Here is a 26,550-nt window from a genome sequence, read left to right as displayed (position 1 = left end):
CCTCAGTGTTAATGCAAATGATTTTGCAGGTTAGGGAATTTAACTAAATCATTGCACTGACCAAATATTCCACATTACCGCTGGTGTAAGTGAGACACTACCTGCATAATATCTCTTGGAATATTGGCAGTCGTTGCACAGTTTGGGCATAGTTACCAACCTACCCTTTTTAAGAGCTTCAGCCTGTTCAATTGGCATAATGCTTGTACCTGTATTTTACTTTATTTAATTAACTCTGTGAAATGGATTGTAACCTTTTGTAGAACAATCAGTCTTACAGAACAATATTCAATTTATCATAAAGGGGAAGAGAAACATTAAAGAAAAGGTTATCAAGCAATTGCAGAACATTATATTAATTCTGCTTAATTAACATTATATTAATTCCTGCATGAGGCAGGAAAGAAGTTATAAACTCTTATGATATCACTTTCCTTTAAAGGGGGCTCTCTGACATGTCCTGCTCAGTGGTTTTTTGTCTCTCAGCAGATTGAGGCCCTCTTCCTTTGGAGGGTAGGCTCAACTTAACTTTTTTAACTTTTTGTGTTGGTTACTTGTCTGCTCAGTCCTTTCCTTTCTTCCTAGGTTAGATAGTTTTATGTGCGTCATAGTGAAGTTTCTTCTTTTATTCTTCTGCCCCCGGAGCTCTAAAAACGTGCAGCACTACAGTGGTATCTTGTTTGCTGGAATCTCCCCACCAAAATTGGTCCTTCGGGTTGTGGTTTCTCACTATTGGGGTAAATAGGCTCCTGGATTTCATTGCTGTACATTATGGAAGAGTAATCCATTGGCTAACAGCCAAAGGACATTTTATGCTAAGCAGTCACTGTTGGCTCTGTAATAGGTGCAGTGGTTCTAGGAGGGAGTGGCATGCTTTCCCGAAAGGACCTCTTTCAGATGTGATTGTTGCCATTTTTCCAAAGCTGCTTGGTGCAGGGGCAGATTAGGGTTTTGTGGGGCCCCTGGGCCAGAGCAAGTGGGGCCTCTCCCTACCCCTTGCGCCTGCAGTCATCCCCCTGCCCCCAGTGCTCCTGCCAGGGAATGGGTCAGGGCATGGGGACTCACCCTCTGTGCCCGGCCCAGGCAAGCCCCCATGCCCCAACCCTACTCCCTGACCACAGTGCTGGCCAGAACAGGGCAAGCCCCTGACCCTGCTCCCTGGCTGGAGCACTGTGTGGGTGGAGTGGGTTGGGGTGTAGGGGGTGCCCATTTTTCCAGGGCCCCCCGATTGGCTAATCCGCCACTGGCTTGTTGTACTGCTCGTGGAAGGATAGGGTAACCAGATGTCCTGATTTTATAGGGACAGTCCCAATTTTTGGGTCTTTTTCTTATATAGGATCCTATTACCCCCCACCCTCTGTCCCGATTTTTCACACTTGCTGTCTGGTCACCGTATGGAAGGATGTGTGACCATATTGTCTGTCGTCATTATTTGCATTACAGTAGTGCCTAAAGGAGCTTTCCTTTCCAGATAGACCAATATCCTCATGTGGACACAGTAGATATAAATGATGTCACTGATAACTCTGAAGAGGGGAGAATCTCTTGAGACTTCTGAAGTTAGTATCTCTTCTATTACACATAGAATCTAAAACGCACCTCTGGAGCTTAGAGGAGGGCTATTTCTGGTTAAACGTAAAAGTGACTCATATGTGCAGGGCTCCAAGTTTTCCCCCTGTTGACCATTCTATTCAGAACATTTTGAATAGGAAATGAATTCTTTTGATTCAGAAACAAAACTCCTTTAAATATTTCAAGCAGCTTTTTTTCCACCTCAAAGTATACGTTATTAAGGTTCTTATACTGCTCAGGTGGATGCTAATATTTTGTGGCTGGTTGAATAAATGTCAAACTCTAAAGAGAGTTTACAAGTGTTCTGGGGGCTCCTTCCAAGATAGTTGTCTGTACAACCCAATTCTGGGTAAAATGTGGTTACAAAAACTGGCTTTTGGGGAACATTCCTTCTTTCAGGTTGCCTCATTTCTGCATTTACCTGTATCATCTGTGGTGTAATTCAAATTCCTTTCTGCTGCCTCTCTTTTAGTTATAGCCCCACAGGCCCTACAGTTGTTTGGGTGACCTTTCATCTGCACCTGTTTTAATAGTGCTCCCCTACAAGGGAAAAATGTCGTCTTGGGGTATGTCTACACTATAGTTTAAACCTGAGGCTGGCCCAAGCCAGCTGACTCGGGCTTGTGGTGCTTGGGCTAAGGAGCTGTTTAATTGTGGTGTTGACAGTTCGGCTCAGGCTGGAGCTCAGACTCTATGACCCTGTGAGGTGGGAGGATCATAGAGCTCCGGCTGCTGCCCAAGCCCAAACATCTACTGCAATTAGACAGCCCCTGAGCCTGAGACCTGCAAACCCAAGTCAGCTGGCACAGGCCAGCCATGGGTGTTCAATTGCAGAGTAGACATAAACTTGGGCATCCCTAAGGGTATCTTATGAAATGTTTTTAAGAATAACTTGATGGTCACCTCCCAAAGGTTAAGTCCTTTAATATGGTAACTCTTTGGACAAAGCGTTGATGGATGATCTGTTTTTCAGGTTTGAACCCTACAGGCCAGGGCGAAAAGAACCCTTTGTCTCTCCTCCACCCAAACCCAGTTATTTTCAGAATGAGGCTGTTCTGGCTCCTCTAGAAAAGGGACAAGAATGGCAGCAAGACTCTGATATGTAGTCACATGTAAGACTGATATTTAGGGCCCTGCGCAGATACAAATTTATATCTGCAGATGCTGATATAAATCGGTATATGCGGAACTGCACGGCTCTCCCAGGAACTGCAGCGGCGAAAGGAGTAGAACGTGGGGCCGCCTCTCCCAGGAGCCAGCACCCTATGCCAGTAGCTCCTCCTGTGCGGCTGTACCGCACCCAGCCTCAACCTTGTCCCTTCCATGCAGCTTTCTTCCTGACTGCATTTCCTGTCTGGGGTCTGTACAGCCACACTGGAGGACAGGGCTGGGGGAGGTATAGCTGTGCTGGAGGAGCTGCCGGCGCGGGGTACTGGCTCCTGGGAGCGGCGGCCCCATGTTATACTCCTTTCGCCCCTGCGGTTCCCAGGAGAGCCCTGCGGTTCCGCGGATACCAATTTATATCTGTACAGGGCTGTACTGATATTGTCTCAGTTTTGCTGGGTTTTTTCCATAATACCCCCAGCAAGGCTAGTACTCCTCTCCCTCCCTATCCCCAAGGATCTGCTCAGAGGAAGACCATTAAGGAAATACAGGAGCATCCTTTAAAGCTCAGAATAGTGTCTGATGTCTTCCCTCACAAAGCAGGCTCCAAGTGCATGTTTTCTGTGCTTTGTAATCCCCATTGTTTCTGTTGTTTTTCATGTTTGTTTCTAAATTACTTTTGTATGAGATGCGCTCAGTTGTCAGGAAAATGCCAGCACTGCAGATTCAGCCTGGGATCTGAATGTCAGACTGGGATCTTTACTTGTTGCACACAACAGTACCAGTTAAAAGGTTCTGCAGGGCACTTTGTGCCTTCCTTTATACCTGTGCAACCCTATTATGTTAAGTTGTACAGGTTTAATTGATAGAACATTAATTAACAATTCTGTTGATACAGTGCTGGAATAAAATACAGCCTACCTGAGTTGTATTGGCTCTGCGGAGCAGACGTGAGCGTAAATGCAGTAAACCCTTATTAATGAAATCAACAGGTAGAACTCTGACAATGCACCCGTAAAAAAAAATCTGATTATGGTATGCACAGTCGCTTTTTGGAGCACAACAGCACTTGGAACATCTTTGGTGTCTTTTTGTATGGCGATCCTTCATTTACAACATTCATGTTGTCAACCAAGAAGTGTTTTATGTGCTGCTGACTTGCAAAATGTTATGATAAATTCTTGTTTGTTATTTTGTTGGCACTGTAGCTTAGGCCTCTTCTTTTCAGTCTGCCTAGGCATTCTGTACTTCTCATAAAGGTGGTGGCGAGTCTGGCTATGGCTCTATCTGTCAGTGCCTTAACAATTGGTTGGCGTAGATGAGAGGATACCTGACAGTGAGAAGGGTGCTGTCGTCTTGGAATCTCACAGCTGGGTGATAAATTGAGCCAAGAGCTCTTTTCCCATCTCTGCAATTAATCCACATTGGGGGTAAGCTCATTAAGTTGACAAAGTGTTCCTTTCAGATCCTCAGTGAAATAAGTAATTACCTTGAGCCTGCCAATTTTGTTGCAATTAGATATCTTTGCATTCTAAGCCCCATGATATTGAGTCTGGGTCTAATGCATTGGCATGTTTTCATCACCAGCATGTCCAGCTTTGTATACGTAAAGCTTGGATTGTGTTGACCAGTAACTATCTACTGGCCTGGCTCTTTGTCCAGCATCCTCCTTCAGACTTTAAATTCTTTGAAGTGATGGTGGCAGGCCTAAACTATCCAGTAAGGTTGATCTGAAATTTTTCATGATTAAATGACAATTATGATGGGCTCTTAACTTGTTGGGGAGCCCAGTGTATCCACAAAACAGCACTGAACTGTCTGTGCATGACAAAGAGGAGTCTTCAGAAAGATCAGTTTAGGTTCCATTCACAGTCTCCATTTGCTGGGACTGAGACCACTATAACAAATCAAATTTCACATATCTTGTGTGGTCTCAGATTCCAAATGTTTTTGACAAGGCAGGTTGAAACGGAAACTTTCATATTAATAAAAATGTCAATTTTTTAATCTTAAGTGTCATCTAAATATAATTGAATGTCATATTGTCAGAGCAGCAAAAAACACCCACTTTTGCTTATGATTAAGGGTACAATTTTGTCATGGATATTTTTAGTAAAAGTCATGGACGGGTCACGGGCAAGGACCAAAAGTTCACAAAAGCCTTGACTTGTCCCTGACTTTTACAAAAAAATATCCCTGACAAAATGGAGAGGGAAGAGGATCTATCACCCTTCCCCACTGCATGCAGCAGCAGGGAGCTGTGGACCCTCCCGCCCCTGCTTAACGTGCTGGGAGGGATCCCTGACCCTGGGGCAAGGAGTTTTTGGGGGGATTCCCTGCTGCCGTGAAGGGCTGGGAGCAGGGGTCTGTCCCCCTCCGTCTGCATGACTGGAAACAGAGGGTCTCCCACTGCCCATGGCAGCTGGGGCGGTGCGGGGCCCCAGTGTCACAAAGGTCATGGAACTCACGGAATCCGTGACTTCTGAGACCTCTGACATACTCGCAACCTTACCTATGTTTGGCTCATCTTCCCTTCTATTGGTCACAGATCTGGCTATGATGATTCATGCTTTTGTAAATTCTAGGCTTGATTATTTATAATTAAATGCTTGTCTACATGGGGATGTTATATTGGATTAGTTTGTTTGCTCTAAGTGCAGCAAAGTAACTATATTGATTTGAAGTGCATCCACACTGCTTTGTTATACTGGCTTAAGGTACTTTCCTTGTTAATCATTGTGTCCACAAACCTCTGCGTTTGTTCTGATTATCTGCTTAGAATGCTGCACCGTTATGGTTCAGTATTCTGCTGATTGGTCTGTGCACTGGGATTTTTCTTGCAGTACATGGTGAAATGCCCACCAGAACCTGCAGGAAATATGGGGCATGGGGTCAAACTAACACGTATTATTCCTCTCCTGGCATGCCATCATCTAACTATTTTGCCAGTGCCATTTTTGAACTGTTATCAGGCAGCATGGAAGATGCAATGCTGATCACTGTGATCATGAGTCATTAATACAAACAGGATGATGATGCACCAGTATTGGCAGTCATGCAGGTGGATATATTTGGCTTGGCAGCTTTGAAGGTCTTTGAATTATGTGATATGGCTACAGGTTGAGGAGAAGCAGGAAGATGAAATTGAGCAGGGCATTTATTTGGATCAGCTTTACGCAGTGGAACAGCACTTCTAAGGTTGGCCAACTAGCACTGGCTGGTCAGACAGGCTAGTGATGAAGAGCTGGGACATCCACTAGTTGCTGCAGAACTTCAGGATGTGGAAGACTGCTTTTGTAGGGATCTGTGTGGAACTCACTCTGGAGCTGCAGCAGCAGAAAATCAACATAAGAGTTTCCCTCAACATCTGGAAGCTCACCACCCTCAATTGCTACTCATCAGTAGCCAACCAGTTTGGAGTTGGTAGATCAACTGCTATGGGTGTGGTCATGATGGTTTCCAGGGCTATTAAGAGCATTGCCAAATCATAAAGCTTGGCAATACACAGGTGATTGATGGTTTTTCAGAGAAAGAGTTCCTGAACTCTGTAGTGGTTATTGATGGGCCCCAGATGCCTATTCTTTCCACACACTTCCCTCTCCCCAGCATCAAGCTGAACACCTTAAGGAGGGCTATTTCTCCAGGGTGCTGCCAGGCCTGGTTGCTCACTGTGAAGGTTCCCCAGTATTAATGTGCATGATCTGGAAAGATCCGCAATGACAGGATCTTTAGAAACTCAGGCCTGTTTGCTGGAAATAGTCAAGGGAATTTTTGCTTCCCAGACCACTTTGGACATTAAAAGAGTTATTCCTCCTTTGATTCTGGGAGACCCAGCTTATGAAACCTTTCACTGGACACTTTGACCAAAGGAAAGGAGTGGATTAACTGCAGTAACTTCTCACTTAGTCATCCCGGTTAACGTTGTTTCGTTGCTGATCAATTAGAGAACATACTCATTTAAAGTTGCGCAATGCTCCCTTATAATGTTGTTTGGCAGCCACCTGCTTTGTCCACTGCTTGCAGAAAGAGCAGCCTGTTGGAGCTAGCTGGTGGGGGCTTGGAATCAAGGTGGACCAGCAGCCCCTTGTCGGCTCCCTGCTCCCCTAAGTTCCTTGTGCGGCAGCTGCCCAGCAGGCTATCAGTTGCCAGCAGTTCGGCTGTCCCTCCCCCCACTGCCATGTGCTGCCCCTGCCCTCTGCCTTGGAGCTGCTCCTGGGAGCCTCCTGCTTGTTGTGCGGGGGGTGGGTGGGGGGAGGAGCGGGAGAAGGGTGCTAATGTCAGGGTATGCCCCTGCTCCTGCCCCCCGCTTACCCCATCTCCATGGCGGGGAGACGACAGGGCTCAGGACGGAGGGAGCTTGCTGGCAGCAGCTGCTGTCTCAACTTGCTGATTTACTTAAAAAGGCAATGTACTTAGAGTGGGGTAAACAACTTAAAGGGGCAATGTGCCACACACACACACACACACACACACACACGGAGTGTCTCTCTGTCTGTCATACTGTCTCCTCTCCCTCCGTTTGTGCTGCCTTGTAGAGTGTGAGGCTACATTAACAACAGTGTGTTAACTCTTCAGGGCTTAGCTGAGTGCTAGTTCATCATTTAGCAGTAAGGCATTCCCTGGGAAATATCCCACCCTCTGACTTCACCACCTCAACCGAGCTTCACAATCATCATTGCTGTGCACAGTATTAAATTGTTTAAAACTTACACTCTGTGTGTGTGTGTGTGTGTGTATAAAATATAGTCTTTTGTCTGGTGAAAAAAATTTCCCTGGAACCTAACCTTCCCCCCCATTTACATTAATTCTTATGGGGAAATTGGATTCGCTTAACATCGTTTTGCTTAAAGTCACATTTTTCAGGAACATAACTACAATGTTAAGCGAGGAGTTACTGTGTATCCTGAGTAGCTCCAGAATGACAGTGGAGGGTGTGTTTGGAAGACTGAAGGAAAGGTGATGGTGCCTCGTGACAAGTTTGGAGGTTTATCATCATTATGTGACTCATGTGATAAGTGCTTGCTGTATTTCTCACATCTGTGAGAGGAAGCAAGAGAGCCTGAACAGTGGTGGGCGGAAGCAGGAGGTAGACAGACTTCTTGTACCTTATGGGAAGCTGGAGAGTGTCTCTTAGAAAAATGTCCCAAGCAGCCAGGAATGCATTGTGTTCTTATTTGGACCAGGGATAAGCTGCGGGTAATTAATGTACTGCAACCAAGGAAATGACCGTAATGTTTGTGTGTTGGTTTTATAAGGAATTGATTCTATTGGGGGATGGGAAGCGGAATGTTCCTCCATGAAATTTTTCATTTGAGTTGTATAAAAAAAAAGTTAACAAATGCCATAGGTAACAAGTTACAGGAATGTCATGTAAACTTAAGATCTGTAGAACGGTGTGCAGTTAGGTTGATTAAAATGGATGTCCCAATATGGTATGATCACCAGGCTTACCAGTACAGTACAGTGAAAAGTTGGGGTGCAGTGCTTGACCTTTGTAGCTCATTACAGCTCTTCACCTCTGCATTGTCTGGATCATGTCCCCTTCCAGGGCAATGAGGTTCCTTTGAAGTCTCTGTGATTGCTCCAGGAAACCATTTCTCCACCCTTCTGCCTTCATGGCCCTCTGTCAGGATGCAGTCAGTAGTTCCTTGAACATTTCCTCTTGTCAGCTCCCTCCCCCCTCCCCCCCCCCCAGCAAACAAACAAACAAAAACGTTTGTTAGCCTCAGCCAGGCAGGTAGAGAGATGCTTCTGTCTCCACTCAACATGGTGGCAGACAGGTACTACGTGGGGAAAAAATAGTTTAAATCCTCCTATACCATTGTATTGTAATATAGCACGTAATACTGGTAGAATTCCACTCTGCATTATCATCAGGCTGTTTGCTCGTAGAGCCCTCCTCCACAGCAGTTTCAATCTGGCTGTCTACATGGGGTTCTTGTGTAATCTCTGAATCTGCTGTCATAATTTTTCTGGGCAGCCAAGAACCCTTTCTGGTTGGGCTCAGTTGTACATGTGAGGTCAAGGGAACTTTCTGTGATGTCTTGGTTGTATTCTGTATTGTCTAGAGTGCTTTGTGGAGAACTGTCCACCATATCAGTCTGGGATGCAACCACTATCCAGTCGGAAGCAGAGCTCTTTCCATCAGCTCAAAGCTGAAGTTCAAAGGAGGATCCGATAAATTAAAAACAATGATGGGAGGACAAAGCAAAAGAAATCTAAATGTTCACTGATAGCAGAGGTGAAAGTAAGCTGGTACGCCCCGGTTCGGCGTACCGGTAAGAGCTGGTGCGCCGTACCAGGTCCGGGTTTCCGAGAGGGCAATTTAAAGCCCTAGCGTAGCTGCGGCGGGGATTTAAAGGGCCCTGGCGCTCCAGTCGCCGCTACCCCCCCCCCCCGAGCTCTTTAAATCCCCGCCAGAGCCCTGCTGCCGAAGCCCTGGGGTAGCGGCGGCGGGGCTCTGGAGGGGATTTAAAGGGCCGGGGCGGTAGCAACGGCTGGAGCCCCAAGCCTTTTAAATCCCCGCCTGAGCCCTGCTGCCCGAGCCCCCGGGTGGGGGGTGGGGGGGCTCTGGCGGGGATTTAAAGAGCCCCGGAGCTCCAGCCACCACTACTGCCCCGGCCCTTTAAATTCCCGCTGGAGCCCTGCTGCCAAAGCCCTGGGGTAGCGGCGGTGGGGCTCTGGCGGGCATTTAAAGGGCTGGGGTGGTAACGGCAGCTGGAGCCCCGGGGCCCTTTAAATACCCGATGGCGCTCGGCCACCGCTACCCCAGGGCTTGGGCAGCAGGGCTCAGGCGGGGATTTAAAGGGCTCGGGGCTCCGGCAGCTGCTACCACAGCGGAGCCCCAGGCCCTTTAAAGCTCTGCCAGAGTCCTGGGGTAGCGGTGGCAGCCGGGAGTCCCCAGGGCTCCTCAGTGATTTAAAGGGCTCCGCTGCGGTAGCGGCAGCTGGAGCCCTGGGCCCTTTAAATCGCCCCCGAGCCCCGGGGCTCCCAGCCGCCTCTGCAGCTGGTAGCTCGGGGGTGACTTAAAGGGCCCCGGGCTCCCAGCCGCCACTACCGCAGCTGGAGCTCTGGCCATTTAAATCAAGATTTAAAGGGCCCGGGGATTTAAGGCCCTGCCTCTTCTGGTTGAGGCCACACCCCCTGCTCAGGACTCCAGCGTACCGGTAAGTCCTCTAACTTACTTTCACCCCTGGCTGACAGATATGATATGGGGAGCTTTTTTTGTGAGACAAAGACGCCGTATGGACCAAGCTCATGTGGCCTCACATCTCTGATATCTGAAGATGGTAGTACCCTTCTTAAAGATAACAAATCAATCGAAGAGTGCTGGAAGGAACATTACCAAAAGTTTCTAAATCGAGAATTCACTGTGACTGACGATACCATCGACTCCATCCCTCAGCACCCAATCTGGGAAACTCTTGCCAACCCACCAACACCTGAGGAGGTCTGCAAAGCAATTAAACAAATGAAGAACAATAAAGCACAAGGTCCTGATGGCATACCAGCTGAAGTATTGAAAGTGGGGGAGAAACACTAACAAGCTTCACTTGTTGCTTCTCAAAATCTGGTGCACCAAAGAAATCTCTGCTGACTTACATAATGCTAACATCATTACCATTTTCAAAAAGGGAGACAGGGCTGACTGTGGCAACTATGGAGGCATTGCCCTCCTCTCCATCCCTGGGAAGATTCTTGCTAGAATCTTACTGAATTGCCTGCTCCCTCTTGCAGAGGTAGTACTTCCAGAGTCCCAGTGTGGCTTCAGAACATCACAAGACACCACCAACATGACATTTTTCCTGGATCTGCCTGACTGCGCAAATCAAGAACAACACCAAGAACTGTATATGGCCTTTATCTATCTGACCAAAGCCTTCGACTCTGTTAACTGCTAGGCTCTGTGGAAAATCATGTCAAAGTTTGGCTGCCCAAGCAAATTTATCACCATTGTAAGACTCCTCCAGGCCAGATGACTGCCTCCATCCTGTGCAGTGGCTCTACCTCTGTGCCCTTTGTCATTCGAACTGGTGTAAAACAAGGTTTTGTACTGGCACCCACCCTTTTCTCCATTTTCTTAGCAGCTATGAAAACATTAACCCCAGACCGTCTACCACAGGGCATTGGCATCCAATATCGGATTGACGGCAGCGTCTTCAACCTTTCTCAATTCCGTGCCAGAACTAAAGTAATATCGGCAACAATAACCGAACTCCGTTATGCAGATGATTGTGCTGTAGTTGCACGCTCAAAGGAGGATCTACAAACAGCCATTAATTGCTTCTCTGAAGCTTACAAAAGCCTAAGGCTAACTCTGAACATTGGCAAAACAAAAGTTCTCTACAAGTCAGTGCCCAGTCAATCATCAGGCCCTGCAAGGAAGATCTACATTGACAAAGAAGAACTGGAAAATGTAGAAAACTTCGCGTATCTTGGCAGCCCTCTTTCACAGAGGACAGACATAGACATCGAGATTCAGCACAGAATGTGCTGTGCCAGCTTTGCCTTTGGCAGACTGTCTCACTGGGTGTTCAACAATCACAACATAAGAACACATACTAGACTTTTAGTTTCTAAAGTGGTGGTAATCCCAACTCTCCTCTATGGGTGTGAGACTTGGGTGACCTATAGAAAACACCTGAAAAACTTGGAATGCCAGCACCAGCACTTTCTTCGGAAGATCTTCAACATAAAGTGGGAGCACCGTTGCACTAATGTCGGTGTCCTCACAGAGGCCAACATCTTCAGTGCTGAGGCCCTGATTATCCAGCACCAGCTGAGGTGGAGTGGGCACTGTGTGCGCACGCCTGATGGACCCTTACCAGAATAACTGCTGTATGCCCAACTCACCAAGGGAGAAAGGAAATGGGGAGGCCAAAAGAAACGCTTTAAAGACATCCTCAAGATACACATCAAGAGATGTGGCATCAGCAGCACACACCAGGAGACAGCAGCCCAGGATATGGTTAACTGGCCAAGACTTGCCAGAGAGGGAACGTCCACTCTTGAGGAAGATCACCTTGCCCTGGTCGCAGAAAAACGCCAGAAAAGAAAGGAAAGAAAAGACAACTGTCATGCAGCAATCACGGCCCAACCGTGTATTCCAACACCACCTGCAATGTCTGTCAACAAGCCTGTGGCTCAAGGATCGGACTCCTCAGTGACCAAAGGACCCATGAAAAATAAAACCTGTGAAAGATCATTCTCGACCTCAAGGGATTGCAGACAACAGTGGCATCTCTTGGGAAAAAAAAATATGGTACAGTTCCTCATAGTACAGGCAGATAGTGGGAGTTTTATCAGAGGTTCTTTCCTTCTAGTATTTCTGCTGGAGCCTTTTGCTTTCACTTGGCACTGGGACTGGGTATGGGAGTGCCATCTTCTTCATTTGCTCTGACAGTGTGTTGTAGATGTCTGCCTTTCAGTGACTCTTCTCCAGGTGGGACTACAGTTCTCCAAAGAAGACATTCAAGTTCAGGAGCTTTGCAGGGGGTCTACATGGAAGCAGGGTGTCAATCTCTCATAGGTGGCTAGATCAAGGTCTGAAAGGAACTGGACTCTGCCCATCCAAATAGTATATCTTTCTAGTAATCTCAAAGAGTTATAGCTCAAGTATAGAAGTGTTTTGTTTGTTCACTAGATCTTACTGGAATTGTGTTGCAACATTCAACAAATCAGATTAAATTCTGTATAACGATCTTGTAATTCCAGTATTATTTGTTAACTAAAATTTATGAGGTTGACATTTTCTACACCTACGCAACTTGTGGTATTAAAGTTTTTTTTTATTTTATCTTGATTTTTCTAGGGCTCCCATTGTCAAATGCTGTGATACGTAAATGAAGCAAGTATCACACTTTAAATCAGATAAAACTAATTTGTGTCTGAACTTACTTTCCAAAAGTGTGATAGTTTAATCACTGTTAAAAAGAAAAGGAGTACTTGTGGCACCTTAGAGACTAACCAATTTATTTGAGCATAAGCTTTCGTGAGCTACAGCTCACTTCATCGGATGCATACTGTGGAAACTGCAGAAGACATTATATACACAGAGACCATGAAACAATACCTCCTCCCACCCCACTCTCCTGCTGGTAATAGCTTATCTAAAGTGATCATCAAGTTGGGCCATTTCCAGCACAAATCCAGGTTTTCTCACCCTCCCCCCCCCCTTTTCCAAAAACCACACACAAGTGAGTCTGTGTGTGTGGTTTTTGGAAAGGGGGGGGGGTGAGAAAACCTGGATTTGTGCTGGAAATGGCCCACCTTGATTATCATACACATTGTAAGGAGAGTGATCACTTTAGATAAGCTATTACCAGCAGGAGAGTGGGGTGGGAGGAGGTATTGTTTCATGGTCTCTGTGTATATAATGTCTTCTGCAGTTTCCACAGTATGCATCCAATGAAGTGAGCTGTAGCTCACGAAAGCTTATGCTCAAATAAATTGGTTAGTCTCTAAGGTGCCACAAGTACTCCTTTTCTTTTTGTGAATACAGACTAACACGGCTGTTACTCTGAAACCTTTAATCACTGTTGTTGTCCTTTGCATGATGTTTATTACTGTTTTACGGTAGACCTCAGAAAGTTGGTAGGAGCTTTTCAAGCATAGAGGAGGAAATAGTCACTGCCTTGACTATGCTTGGAGCCCTGCAAATCTGTGGATATACACTATATATGCAGATATCTGTGGACCAAGTTTGCGGATCGGATGCGGATACAAATTTTGTTTCTGCACAGGGCTCTATACGCTATAATCTCTATTTTATTTTTCCATAGATATCAGCTTGTTAAATTTCTGAGTGCCACACGTATTTTAATAAGCTTTTGACTCACGGTGTGGGGATCAGACTTCTTTGCAGTATCAGGAGTATGAAATGCTTTAGGAAAGAGCAGGTCAAGGTTTGAAAATTTAAGCTTTGTCTTTGTGTTTTCCTTATTGTTAATCTTAATTGCTTTGATCACTGTGTAGTTCACTCAAGCTTCATGGTGGTTTTCAGTTCGACTGTTACTGAAATAAAATAAAGCGACTCAAAATTAATGTTCAGTGCCCCTACACAACTCAGAAAATATTAGTTTTCTGACTACCTCAACTAAAACAAACGTGTGTGAGAAGCAGGTATATAGAGCTGCTATTCTGAGTTCAGTGTGAAAAAGAAATCTTGCTTCCATCCCAACATTTGTAACGTGGTCTCAGATAGTGTCTTTAGATTGAATTGCTTTGTTATCGTGTTCCTCTCTTACAGTGGTTGTACGTATTTTGATATCAGCAAGTTACAGTTCTTTGTAGTTGTGATCTTCCCAAGGAGCGACAATGGCAACAAAGTGGTGGTGGAAATCTTTGAGAAATACTTGGGTAAAAATCGTGACCTGGCAAATATGTCAGACACTGTTCTTCTCCCCTCCTGTATACTCACCCAAAGCCTTAACCAAACTGTTTACACCTGTTGAGCAGTTGTAAGCTCTCTGACTTGACTTTACTGTCCTTAAAGATAGCATTGTGTATGACCTCCTTGATTGTCTTTTGCCTCCTCTAGTTTTGGCTTTAGTTGCTCTGGTGTAGATACATATTAACTGGGAGTGCAACTCGCTATTGTTGCCAGTCCTGGGTGAGTCACATCCATATGCTCTTGAACTAACCCATAGCATTTCTGCAGAAGTGGCAGCTGCAAAGCACAACTACTAGGGGAGCTCTCTATATATGGGCAGCCAAAACAGACACAATCATCCACTCATTTGGAGGGAGAAAAACAAATACTAGCTTGAGGAGAGCAGCATTGGCGTGAAATAAGTTTTGAGTCAAGTGTATACTATGTGTCTGCAGGCGTGGCTGACAAAGGGCTCTGTTCAGAGTAGCACTGTAGGCTTGATCTTAAGGAGAGAATTGAAAATTGGCAGTGATAAGAGGTGTACTGAAAACAACGAGGGGGCAGGAAGCTGACAAAATGAGGGGGGAGCTGTGTTACTTACAGCCTGGTTATTGTGTGTGGTAATTGGGGACCAAACTCTCTCTTGCTGTCGGGACCAATTTGGGTTTGGAACACTCTGGGGAATGACACTTGTTCCTTGGAGTGAGGTAGGTTGATTGTTATGCGGTATGTTTGACAGTAGTATGGGAGGTTAAAGAGTTGGTAATAGGGATCTGGAAAGTTTTCCTGTTTCAAAGAATGGGGGTCCTTTATCCACAAGGTAGGTTAACTACTTGGGAGAGACATCATGCATTGATGGGGGGCACTAGCAGAAATAAGAAGGCGAAGAAAATAAATGCACAAATCCAAAACAGGAAGGGGGAGACAGAAAGGGGTGACTTGACAAATCTTATGGGGGAGAAAGTTTTGTCATTTGCTAATGCATTGTTGCTGCAGATGAGTAGAATTTTTCAAGGAGTCTTTTAATAGGTGGTACATTACTTTAGTAATACATTACTAAATACTAATACTAGTAATACATTACTCTCCCCCCCCCCTTATTTCGAGACTAAGGGTATGTCTACATTGCGCCATTGTTGACAAAACTTTTGTCTTTCACTGGTACTTAAAAAAGCCCCCTGCAAAAGACAAAAGTTTTGCTGATGCAAGTGGCAGTGCGAATGCGGCTTTGTCGGCTGGAAGTATTTTGTCGGCAAAAGTGCCGACAAAATACCGACAGAGTGTTCACACACGCTGACTTTTAGCAACAAGGCTGTGTCGACACAGCCTTGTCGCTAAAAGCTGCATAGTGTAGACAAGCTAGATTTGCTTTGTATGATTCTAGTGTAAAAAGTGACTATGTAAAAACAGCATTGTGTTCCATGATTGTCTCAGTGATTTACCTAATCAGTTTTTCTCTGTATTGAAGTATAAGGTTTTTTCCTAACTATCAATACTTATAATTTGCATTGCCATAGTGCCCAGGAGCCCTAGTCATATACCCAAGACCTCATTGTGGTGGGCACTGTACAAACAAAACAAAAAATGGTATCTGCTCCAAAGAGTTTACAATATAATTATAAAACGAGAGGCAACAGATTGCTACAATCAGAGGACTACAGGAACTCCTCACTTAACGTTGTAGTTATGTTCCTGAAAAATGCAACTTTAAGCGAAACGATGTTAAGTGAATCCAATTTCCCAATAATGTAAATGAGGGGGTTGGGTTCCAGGTACATTTTTTTCACCAGACAAAGAATTTAATACAGCTACACAGTGGTGATGATTGTGAAGCTTGATTGAGGTGGAGGAGTCAGAGGGTGGGATATTTCCCAGGGCATGCCTTACTGCTAAATGATGAACTAGCAATTGGCTGAGCCCTCAGGGGTTAACTCTCACACACTACAAGGCAGCAGGAAAGGAGGGAGGGCAGACAGAGACACACACCCTGTGTGTGCTTGAGAGAGAGATGCACATTTCCCCTTTTAAGTATGAAGAGTGGGGTCAGAAGTACACTGCCTTGTGAATTAAATCAGCAAGCTGAAACCGGACTGCAGCTGCAGTTGCTGCGTAAGGCAGCAGCTCCCTATCTCGGTGTGTCCCCCCCCTGCTCTATGGAAGATGGGGTAAGTGGGGGGAGGGGGACACCCTGACATTAGCCTCCCTCTTCTTCCCCTCCCACCCCCCCCCCCCCACAGCAAGCAGGAGTTTCGGGGAGCAGCTCCAAGGCAGAGGGCAGGAGCAGCACATGGCAGTGGGGGGAGGGATAGCTGAACTGCCGGCAATTGATAGCCTGCTGAGCAGCTGCTGCACAGGGAACTTAGGGGAGCGGGGAGCTGGTGGGAGGCTGCTGGTCCACCCTGGTTCCAACCACCCACCAGCTAGCTGCAAGGGGCTGCTCTTCCTGCAAGCAGTGGACAAAGCAGGTGGCTGCCAAAGGACATTAGAAGGGAGCATTGCACAACTTTAAACGAGCATGTTCCCTAATTGATCAGCAACGTAACAACAAAACAACTTTAACGAGGACGACTTTAAGTGAGGAGTTTCTGTACAAGCAACAGTGAGACCTAATTGATCAGCTTAAGTAGATAGTGGTCTCAGCACACCAGTGGTGTAGTCAGCCATGCAAACTAAATCTGAAAGTCAAGCTGGGATTTCTGGCTTGGGTTATCACTAGTAATAATGATTGCAGCCAAATTCTAAAAGTTCTGTGTAATTCGGACAGAACTTGGCCATGTAGTTGGAATGTGCTGAAGCCTTTTGATAGGCAAGTAAAAAAAAATCCAGTTAATTCTTCAGCTGTCTTTTTTACTTTGGAATGTTAAGTAAAAAGTAGAAAATTAATATTTCACTGATAAACTGATGCATTTTAATGTATGAGGGAAATAGAGCTGTTAAAAACAGCAGCACCTTCTTACTTTACATTGTAGCCTTTTGGAGAACCACCACATCAATTATGGAAAATACATTAGAAGAGGTAATAGTGTGGGGAAGGCTGGGAAAATGTTTAAGGAAGGCATGCTTTACTTTTTACCACTATACTAGGTTTTCCAGTAGTAATGCTAATTGGCCCATTAATACAGAAACTCATGATCGCAACATTTTGTGCAAATAGATGTTGCTGATTAAAGAATAAGGGATGGCATCACCACCCAAATGGGTAAAGCACTGAGTAAAAGAACCATCACAGATTCAATAAAACAAAGAAGGCATGTAACCAGACAACCACTCCACCAGTTACAGGGCTTTCTTTGGAGTTAACAGAACTTGGATGCAAAGTTTCATTGCCTTTGTTCTTCCATCTGTTTTATGTTGACACACATTAAGGCACTGGAAGGAGTCTTTGTGTGGTTATACCTCGCTCGGAGCATGTCTAGAGTAATGACACAATCAAATAATTCACTGTTACCCTGCTATGTCTATATATACTTGATTTTGTGAATCTTTCGGGGGGTCATGGTGGATAATTAGCTGAACATGAGCTCTCAGTGTGATGCTGTAGTTAAAAGGGCTAATGTTATCCTTGGATGCATAATCAGGGGAATCTTGAGTAGGAATAGTTCGGTTATTTTACCTCTGTCTTTGGGATTGGTGCAACCACTGCTGAAGTACTGTGTCTAGTTTTGATGCCCACAGTTCAAGAAGGATGTTAATAAATTGGAAAGGGTTCAAAGAAGAACCATGAGGAGCATTTGAAAACATGCCTTAGGGTGATAAACCCCCCAAGGAGCTCAATTTATATAGCATAGTAAAGAGAAGGTTAACGGATGACTTAATTACAGTCTATAAGTACTAGGCATGTAAATATAATTTTAAAAGTTAACTGTTTAAACAATTAAAATTATATCTTTTAATCAGTTAACTGATTAAAGAGAGAGGGCTGGGGCTGCTCTGGCCAGTCTGGGGCTGGGGCTGCTCCAGCCGGTGTGGCCCAGGGCTGGGGGTTAACAGAGTGGGTGAACCAGTAAGACTAATGCTTACCGTTTAACCATTTAATATTTTACATCCCTAATAAGTACCTGTGGGGCAAATATTTGATAGTGGTCTCTTCAGTCTAGCAGAGAAAGGCATAACATGATCCAATGTTATGGAAGCTCGACAAATTCAAAATGGAATTAAGGTGTACATTTTTGACAGTGAGGATAATTAACCATTGGAACAATTTACCAAGGTTCACTAAATCAAGGTTGGATGATTTTTTAAAAGATGTGCTGTAGGAATTATTTTGGAGAAGTCTTGTGGCCTATTTTATACAGGAGTTTCATACTAGATGATCACAATGGTTCCTTGTAGTATAGGAATCTGTCTGTGAGTCTATGAATATGTTATGTACTGATGGTGAAGCATACAAACTAATGTCAGTGGATATGGTAATTTTGTTACAAGTTGTGGCATTAGCTGACAACTCTATTTTTTACTCCAGGGTTTGAGAGTATGAAGAAGTAACAACACTGATACAACGTCTGTTGGATCTGGAGGGTTTAAAATTCCTGATACAAAGCAAATGTGTCTAAAACAGTGATTCACTGTGTCAGAAGATTTACAGGGGGTGGGTGGGGAAGGATTGTACCCTAAGTAACTCAAACTTGGTTTTTACATTAAGAATACTACTAAATAGAAATAATGCAGAAATAATAGCAACGCTATTTCAACCCTGCAAACATCAGTATTAACAATGGCTCTGTGAATACATTTTTGAATGTTTTGAAGGATTCTTAATATAAAAGTGGTATATGTAGCTGGATATCACTTCTGTTTAAACCTGCAGATTTATTTGCATCATTTTTTTGTTTTATTTCAGTCTTGGTCCTTTGGTGAGTAAAGTGAAGGAATATCAAGTGGAGACCATTGTGGATACCCTCTGTACCAATATGCTTTCAGATAAAGAGCAGCTACGTGATATTTCAAGCATTGGCCTTAAAACAGTCATTGGAGAACTTCCTCCAGCTTCCAGTGGTAAGAAATGACATTCTTCTCCCCTTCTCTGTTTTTAAAACATGAGGTCTGACTTTATTTCTCTATCCAATTATTTCATTGTAAGCTAGTGTCCTTCAGTGAACAAGATTCAGTTGTCCTTCAGTGACTGTTGACTTGAAATTCACTTTTGTTGGAGACAATCATTTGTGTGGTGCTTCTGTTATACATACTGTTACCTATTTATGATATGTAAAGAGATGGGGTAAACTTGAAGTCAAGTCACTGTAAAAACAGCTGGAAGTAATTTCAGATTACATCTGCTATAGATATCTACCTTAAATATTTTCGGGCACAATATTCCTAGGCTTTTTAACAATAGTAGTTAAATCTCATTTGGGTAAATTTTTAAAAAATTGACAATACACTTTGTTCTTTTAAATCTAGAAGGTGCTCAAATACCACAGTGAGTGCAGTATGTGAATTTGACTGGGCTAGAAGGGAATGATAACTCAAAATGGATTTGGGGACTGGAGTTCTTGTGTTAGGTTGATTACAAAGGGCAACCTGCAGAAAAACTAAACAGTCTAACACGGTTATAAGACTGGATAAGTAGAATTGGTTAAAAAAAAAAAAAAAGTGCTGAAATTTTGACTAGTCTATAAACTGGAAGAAAATAAGCAAAAAATTGCTTGTTTTGAAATTTTTCAAATAGCACTGATGGAGAATTTCTATTTACTTTCTTTTTAACCATGGTTTGCAGGCCAAAAATGAATGCTCTATGTTATGTTTGATCCACAGCACAGTTTCTCAACTGTAGTAGCATAAACAGTGATGGTAGAATATGGCCACAATGTAGTGTCTAACATTTTAATTTTATTCAGCATAACTCACTTATGCAGATGATGCAGGGGTTCTTTAGGACTACTTCCATTTCTGTTTTTTTCTTGGCTTCTTTATTCCCTGGTATACAATTTCTTTTGTCTCCTTTTTAGTCTCTTTTGTCTTTCCTCCACCTGTTCTTTACAGGGGAGAAGCTGACTCAAATCTTCATAAAGATTTGAACTTACTTCCAATTTCTCTGTTTTCCCAGGCCTTCGTTCCTACTCTCCTGAAATCTGTAATACGGTAGTCTCTAAAGCGTTTGGGTATCATATGGAGCAAATCTTTTCCCCAACTTTCTCCCCAGTCCTAGCTCAAAAAGAAATTATGGCATCGTATTTTCTTGTCAGTCCCTAGTTATTGGATTAGAACTGGTTTTGTGCCTCTTTCCAGGCCATGCTATGTCTCCTCTCCCACTTACCTACAGCCACTGGATGTATGCTAGGTGTTCTGACACGTGTTTAATTAGACATTAGGAAGCAGTCTCCCTAAATGTTACCTCTTTTGCATTATGTATTGAAAAGTCCTCTCAAATGTCCTATTAAATATTTTAAAATTTAAAGATGTTTTATGCTAAATTACAAGACTCACCATTAAAGCATATGTTAACTTAAAAAATCCTTCCCAGGGATGTGCCTACATCCCTTTATGGTCCTCAAATAAAACAAAAAACAGTCATGCATGTTTAACCTTTAGCAGAAATAAGCATATACAATAATTTATAAGAAGAAAGTTATAGTAAGTGATTTCCAGTTAGGCTTTTATGCTGGTTAATGAATCTTCTGGCAAAAACGCCTAAACAAAGAGCTAATATTCATGAAATGAGGGGGAAAATAGATATTTCATAGATAATAGATTTGGACTGTTTTTTAAAAAAAGATAAGTCAGTTTTGTTGCTTTCTATAATCTAGAGGCAAAGGAAAAAATGAATACTCATTAAACTAAAGGCTCTATTGCAAAGAGTCAAATACAGCCTTATGATTTATAGCTCTTTTAATACAATGCATTTGGACTGCTTGCTTCCTTCCTTTTCCCCAGCCTGCATGGTGATGCAAATATATCACCCAATAGGTGGTTCATCTTACGAGGTGAATTTTTTAGTTTATGTAGTGTTGTTAGGGATCTGTTAAATTAATAAAGAAATGGATTGGCTTTTAAGGTCAAAACAGTAAAATTGTTATTTCTGCCTGATATAATTTTCCAAATTGTGTCTAAAACCTAAGTTTTAAAATTGTTCCGTTTGTAGCTCATAATGTTCCATGTTTACTGAAGACATTGCACACATGGCCAATCAGGTAGCACTGAAAGTTTCAGCCATTGGGTGGCTGTCAATACTCTTACAAATACAAAGCCTCCACCAGGCAATTGAGTACCATCACCACAAAGGATACTTGAGTTCATGCAACTGTACGTACAAATTTAGAGCAGTCCATGCTGGGGGAAGAGCCACAGTGAAGATACAGTGGACACAGTTCAACTTATTCTCATTGTTTAAAAAGGAATTGTTAGCATCTTGCATAAACTAACCACTCAAAACACTCTCTCAGTAATTTCAATTTTACAGATACAATATTTTAAACACCTTTTCCGCTATAAAATGCCCCAGCTAATTGCTATAGGATTATTTCAACTAACTTTTAGAAAACTGAATTAACAGAAGAATAAAACCTGAAAATCAGGGTAGATTTGATTTAAATCACTAGTCAGGAAGACTCTATTTAATCATGGATTTCTACATAAAAGTGCATTCTTGTTGGTTGTTATAACCTTAATACATATTCTTCACAACTCAGAGATAGATTTAGGTTTCATTTTTAGAAGGTACACACTATACATTTTTAAAGTGATCTGAAAAGTTTTCAGATTAGTTTTACAGCTATATCAGAAAATGAATGATTGTTTGGTTATTTCATTTACCAAAGGTAATTGAAGCAGATATTTATGAAGTCATTTGGAGGTGAACTATCTCCAATTCAACAGGTTAATCATTAATATTTGGAGGATTTTCTTGCCATGCTGTATTAGGAGGAAAACATCACCAGAAAGACATTTACATGGTTTTATTTAACTAAAACAACACTGTTATGTATTCTGGATTTTTCTCTTCAACAGCAAACATATAATATTTTAACAAAACAAGCATATGAATTTTTGAATTCAGTTAAACATTCAGGTTTTTTAAAATCAGGTTTGTTTTTGTTAAAATTGTTTTTAACTCAAATAGTTTAAAAAAAAATTTAAAAAAACCAACAACAATTATTATTAAATCGACTATGTCAGCCAGGTCATCATGAGAAACTTAAAATATTGGCTTCTGCAGCTAACTCAGTTGTCTTCAGCTTCATTTTCCCATTTGTTCATAATCTGGAAAAGAAAAACAAGCTTTCCTGCTTTTTCGGGTCCCAAACGATTTCTCAATTTGGAATGAATTAGTTCAAAGGAGGAAAATATTCTTTCTACACCGGCAGAAGAAGCTACTGCTGTTAAAAGTGAGATTATCACTTCAACAGTCTCTGAATCCAAGTGCTTAAGTGACTTCCACCAGTCCACTGGTGTGACTTTCTTTAAAAACATCATCAGCAAACATATATTTCTTGAATGGTTCACCCTTAGCTCTGAAGTTTATTATAGTTGGCATTATGGAGGGATGATTGCTGGATGTCCATATCTTAGCCAACTTCTCTTCTTCAGCGGTTAAGGTTTACCCTGGTACTGAGTATTGAGAATATTTACAAGAAAATGAGATGGAGATAGTGCTTGTCCCATTCATTTTTTTTTAATGCTTGTAATTTAACTCTTATTGCATATTTCTCTTTTTAAGATCTCATTCAGTTCCTTCCAAATTTCAACAGCGTCAACAATAAAATAGCTATTTCCCTGCATTTTGTTCAAGGCTACAGAAATAGGCTTCAGGGCACTCAGCATGTGTTCAACATTTCTCTTAAGCCCAGTGTTGAGAACTTTGACTGTGACAGTGCCATCTATTTTTTCACGATTTTGTTCACAAACTGTCATCAGATTAGGTCAGTCTTGATATACACCTCTACCCTGATATAATGCTACCTGATATAACACGCATTCGGATATAACGCGGTAAAGCAGCGCTCTGGGGATGGGGCTGCGCGCTCTGGTGGATCAAAGCAAGTTCAATATAACGCGGTTTCACCTATAACATGGTAAGATTTTTTGGCTCCCGAGGACAGCGTTATATCGGGTTAGAGGTGTAGTCCTCAAAATAGTCCACTGCTGAGTTCCATCGCACGTCTTGTGGGAGAGTTAGCTTGGTTCCTCCCACTTTTTTCAGAGCAGCTGCTGCAAAGTGGGTTGTTATGGAAGTATTTTGTAATTTCAACAACATTAGACTTTATTTCTGGGACACTGAAGTCTTTGGCTAGGATGTGCATCAAATGAGCACTGCAACTGTATGTTATTAGCTTGGGACTCTCTTCACTCTCTTATAAATTTCTTCTCCTCCTGGATACATTTGCAGTATTGTCTGTGACCAAGCTGCGTACTAGACACCTGAATTTTTTTTTCACCGTTTGTTGTAGTTTTTACTGCTACTTCTTGTAAGTATTCTGCTGTATGTACGTTTCCTGTTGTATCAATTGTTTCTATAAGGAACACATTCCCTTCTTCTGTTGTCACACAAGCACATACAACAGGATCATTGTGGACATTGCTCCACCCATCAAGACTCAGGTTAACAATTTTACCCTCTAGACCTTTTGCACAGTGCTCAATTTCTCTTTCATACACTTTATCCAGCAATTTGCCTGCGACATCTGCACTATTGGGTGGACTGTATCCTGATCTTAATGAATATACCATGTTAATGAAGTGTGGGTTTTCAGTCATACAGAAAGGAGAGTTTGTTGCATAAACAAACTGGGCAATTTTTTCACCAATTACCTCTTTTTGTAATCTGCTTGTTCTTATCACAGATTTATCTATGGTGGTTTTTGGATGATGGAGATCTTTTTTTCTTTTTGCTACAGGTGATATACTGTGGCTATGTGACATACATGATGTGACTGAAACACTATCATTGGCAGATAACTCTGAAACTATAGAAAATGATGGTGATCTTGAAGGTAGATACAGTAACTCCTCACTTAACATTGTAGTTATGTTCCTGAAAAATGCGACTTTAAGTGAAACGATGTTAAGCGAATCCAGTTTCTCCATAAGAATTAATGTAAATACGGGGGGTTAGGTTCCAGGGAAATTTTTTTGCCAGACAAAAGGCATTATATACATTTTAAACAATTTTAAACAAGAAATTTAATACAGGTATAATTTTTAAACAGAGGAGGTGCCCCTGCCTTACCCTACACAGGCACAGCCCACTGGCACTGGAGATGAGGCAGGTAAGGAGGCTGAAGGTGTTGTAGGCTAGGAGAAGCATGTTGCGCAGCAGCGGCAGCTTCCCCTACTCTGCAAGCACCCGGGGGGTTCAACCCTCAGCCCGCCCACTCCCCCCCTTCCCCCAAGTCCCCATCCTTGACCTGCATCTTCTCCCCCACACCGCCTCTCCCTTTACCTTGCATGCTGCGTCCTTGCTCCTCCCTCCCCCCCCCTAAACGCCGCAAGCCAGCTGATTGCCGCGGGCAGGAGGCAGGGGAGGGAGGGGAGAGGCGCGCTGAGTCCTCGCTCCTCCCCCCTGCCCGGGGCAATCAGCTGGCTTGCTGTGTTGGGGAGGGAGGGGGAGCCTGTATGCCAAGTCCTCTCCCCCCCCCACCTCCAAAACGCCACAAGCCAGCTAATTGCCACAGACGGGAGATAGGGGAGGGAGGGGGGAGGCGCGCTGAGGCCTCGCTCCTCCTGCCCGGGGCAATCAGCTGGCTTGCGGCGTTTAGGAGGCGGGGTGGGGGGAGGAGCGAGAACTTGGTGTGCGGGCTCCTCCTTCTTCCCCCCCACCTCCTGCCTGGGGCAATCAGCTGGCTTGTGGTGTTCCAGAGGCAGGGGAGCCTGCATGCCAAGTCCTCGCTCCAGCCTCCAAAATGTAGCAAGCCAGCTGATTGCTGCGGGCGGGGGGAGGAGGGGGAAGGTGCTGATCTGCGGGGTCTGCCGGTGGACGGGAGGCGTTGTGGGGAGGAGGAGAGGGCGGGGGCATAGGGAGGCTGCCAACTGTGGAGAAAGCAGGCAGCCAAATAACGTAAGAGGGGAGCATTGCACAATTTTAAACGAGCATGTTCCCTAATTGATGAGCAACGTAACAATGAAACAATGTTAACCGGTACGACTTTAAGTGAGGAGTTAATGTAGTCTTCAGAATCCTGTATGTTGAGGATGGAGTCTTCGAAACAAAAAAAGGCAGTGCAGTTATTTAATTATTATTACCATACTTCTCATTTAGTATTACTGATTGCATTCACTGACAGTATTACTTCAAAGATGAAATTGTAAACTGAAGATCTGCCGATTTCAGCTATTTATTTTTTTATGACAGCTGCATGTGAAATGATAGTACCATAGAGTAACAACTACAGAATTCAAGAATAGTCCAGAAAGAAGACAGGCAGTCCTTAAAAAGAAGTATGAAATAAAAAAGTTTACCAACCTGAGGATCCTGCATGTTCAGACATGTTCCTTTCATCATCTTCAACACAGCTTCCTCCTGAGAAGTAACACTTCTTATGATGTTTCATTTGGGCAATCAGGCCTTGCATTTCTTTGTTGCACTGTTGGCATTTTGCATGCATGCCTGTCTTATCCACAGGTAGAGGAACTTCATTAAAATATTAACAAACTGGATCTCTTTTACAGCCTGCTGCCATTTATAGGCTTTCCCTTCTAGTGAGAGAATGGTATGGTAGATCTCAAGTCAATGAAGGCTACACTCAGAAAGACCTCAAGACTTCTGGAATATGCTGCTCAAACAGTTTCGGTTTTGTTTCTACGACCTGTCTCTCCCTTCTCACATTTATCTCCAGACTTCTTCTCCTTGTCCAGACCTATTCCGCCCCCAACAATTTCATTGAACTTTTTGAAACTTTGCACTTTTAGAGAGAGGTAAGGGATTGACTCTGTGTACACAAACTTGCAGAGGGACAATAGGGTTGAGGTTTGTTATTTCTCACCTCTATATATTTTTATTTATTTATTTAAAAACATTTTTGCTGTTAACAAACATGTTCTCTCTGGAGACACAAATCCACAGTATGAGAACTGCAAAAAAAACGAAGCATCTCTGGTGGTATCTTCTAGACTGAGCACTGAGTCCCATTGGGTAGATAGAAAGATTCATCTATACAGAAGCCCTTGAAACCCCATAAGATTAGGTCCCCAATCCATGAACTATTGGAACTCATTTACAAAACTTTTCTTAAACGTTATATGAATATATTGTCTCATACTATAGAATTAGAATTTATAAACCCTATTCCATGATGAGATATCTTTAAGCTCTAGTATATCTTAATTAAAACTATCTTTAGATAGGTTTTTTCCTCAAAAAGCATTTTATCAAAAATGGATTTAAATAAAAACCAATTTTTAAAAAAAAATAATTCATTGATTTTATCTGCCCTGCTGAAAATTAATGATGACCTACTTAAACTCCTTGACACTTCACTATACCAGTTGTTCTTCACAGCCAGGTCAAGTTACCTCCCTACTTTTCCCAGTAAACTTTCTTGCTGTTGTTTCTCTTTATTCCCACCTAT

The 26,550-nt window shown here is 43.1% G+C and overlaps 1 protein-coding gene across 1 annotated transcript in view; it reads left to right on the top strand.

Annotated features, from left to right (window-relative positions):
- The window catches only part of CAND1 (cullin associated and neddylation dissociated 1), a 51,463-nt gene that overhangs the window by 7,270 nt on the left and 17,643 nt on the right, over window positions 1-26,550 (top strand). Inside the window, exon 3 of the mRNA XM_074942090.1 lies at window positions 18,888-19,042. Within this exon, the coding sequence (XP_074798191.1) occupies window positions 18,888-19,042 (155 nt within the window). The remainder of the gene's footprint in view (window positions 1-18,887; window positions 19,043-26,550) is intronic.

The sequence above is a fragment of the Natator depressus genome, chromosome 1 (assembly GCF_965152275.1).
Source record: "Natator depressus isolate rNatDep1 chromosome 1, rNatDep2.hap1, whole genome shotgun sequence".
Classification (NCBI taxonomy): Eukaryota; Metazoa; Chordata; order Testudines; family Cheloniidae; genus Natator; species Natator depressus.
This window is presented reverse-complemented; position numbering and strand designations above follow the sequence as displayed.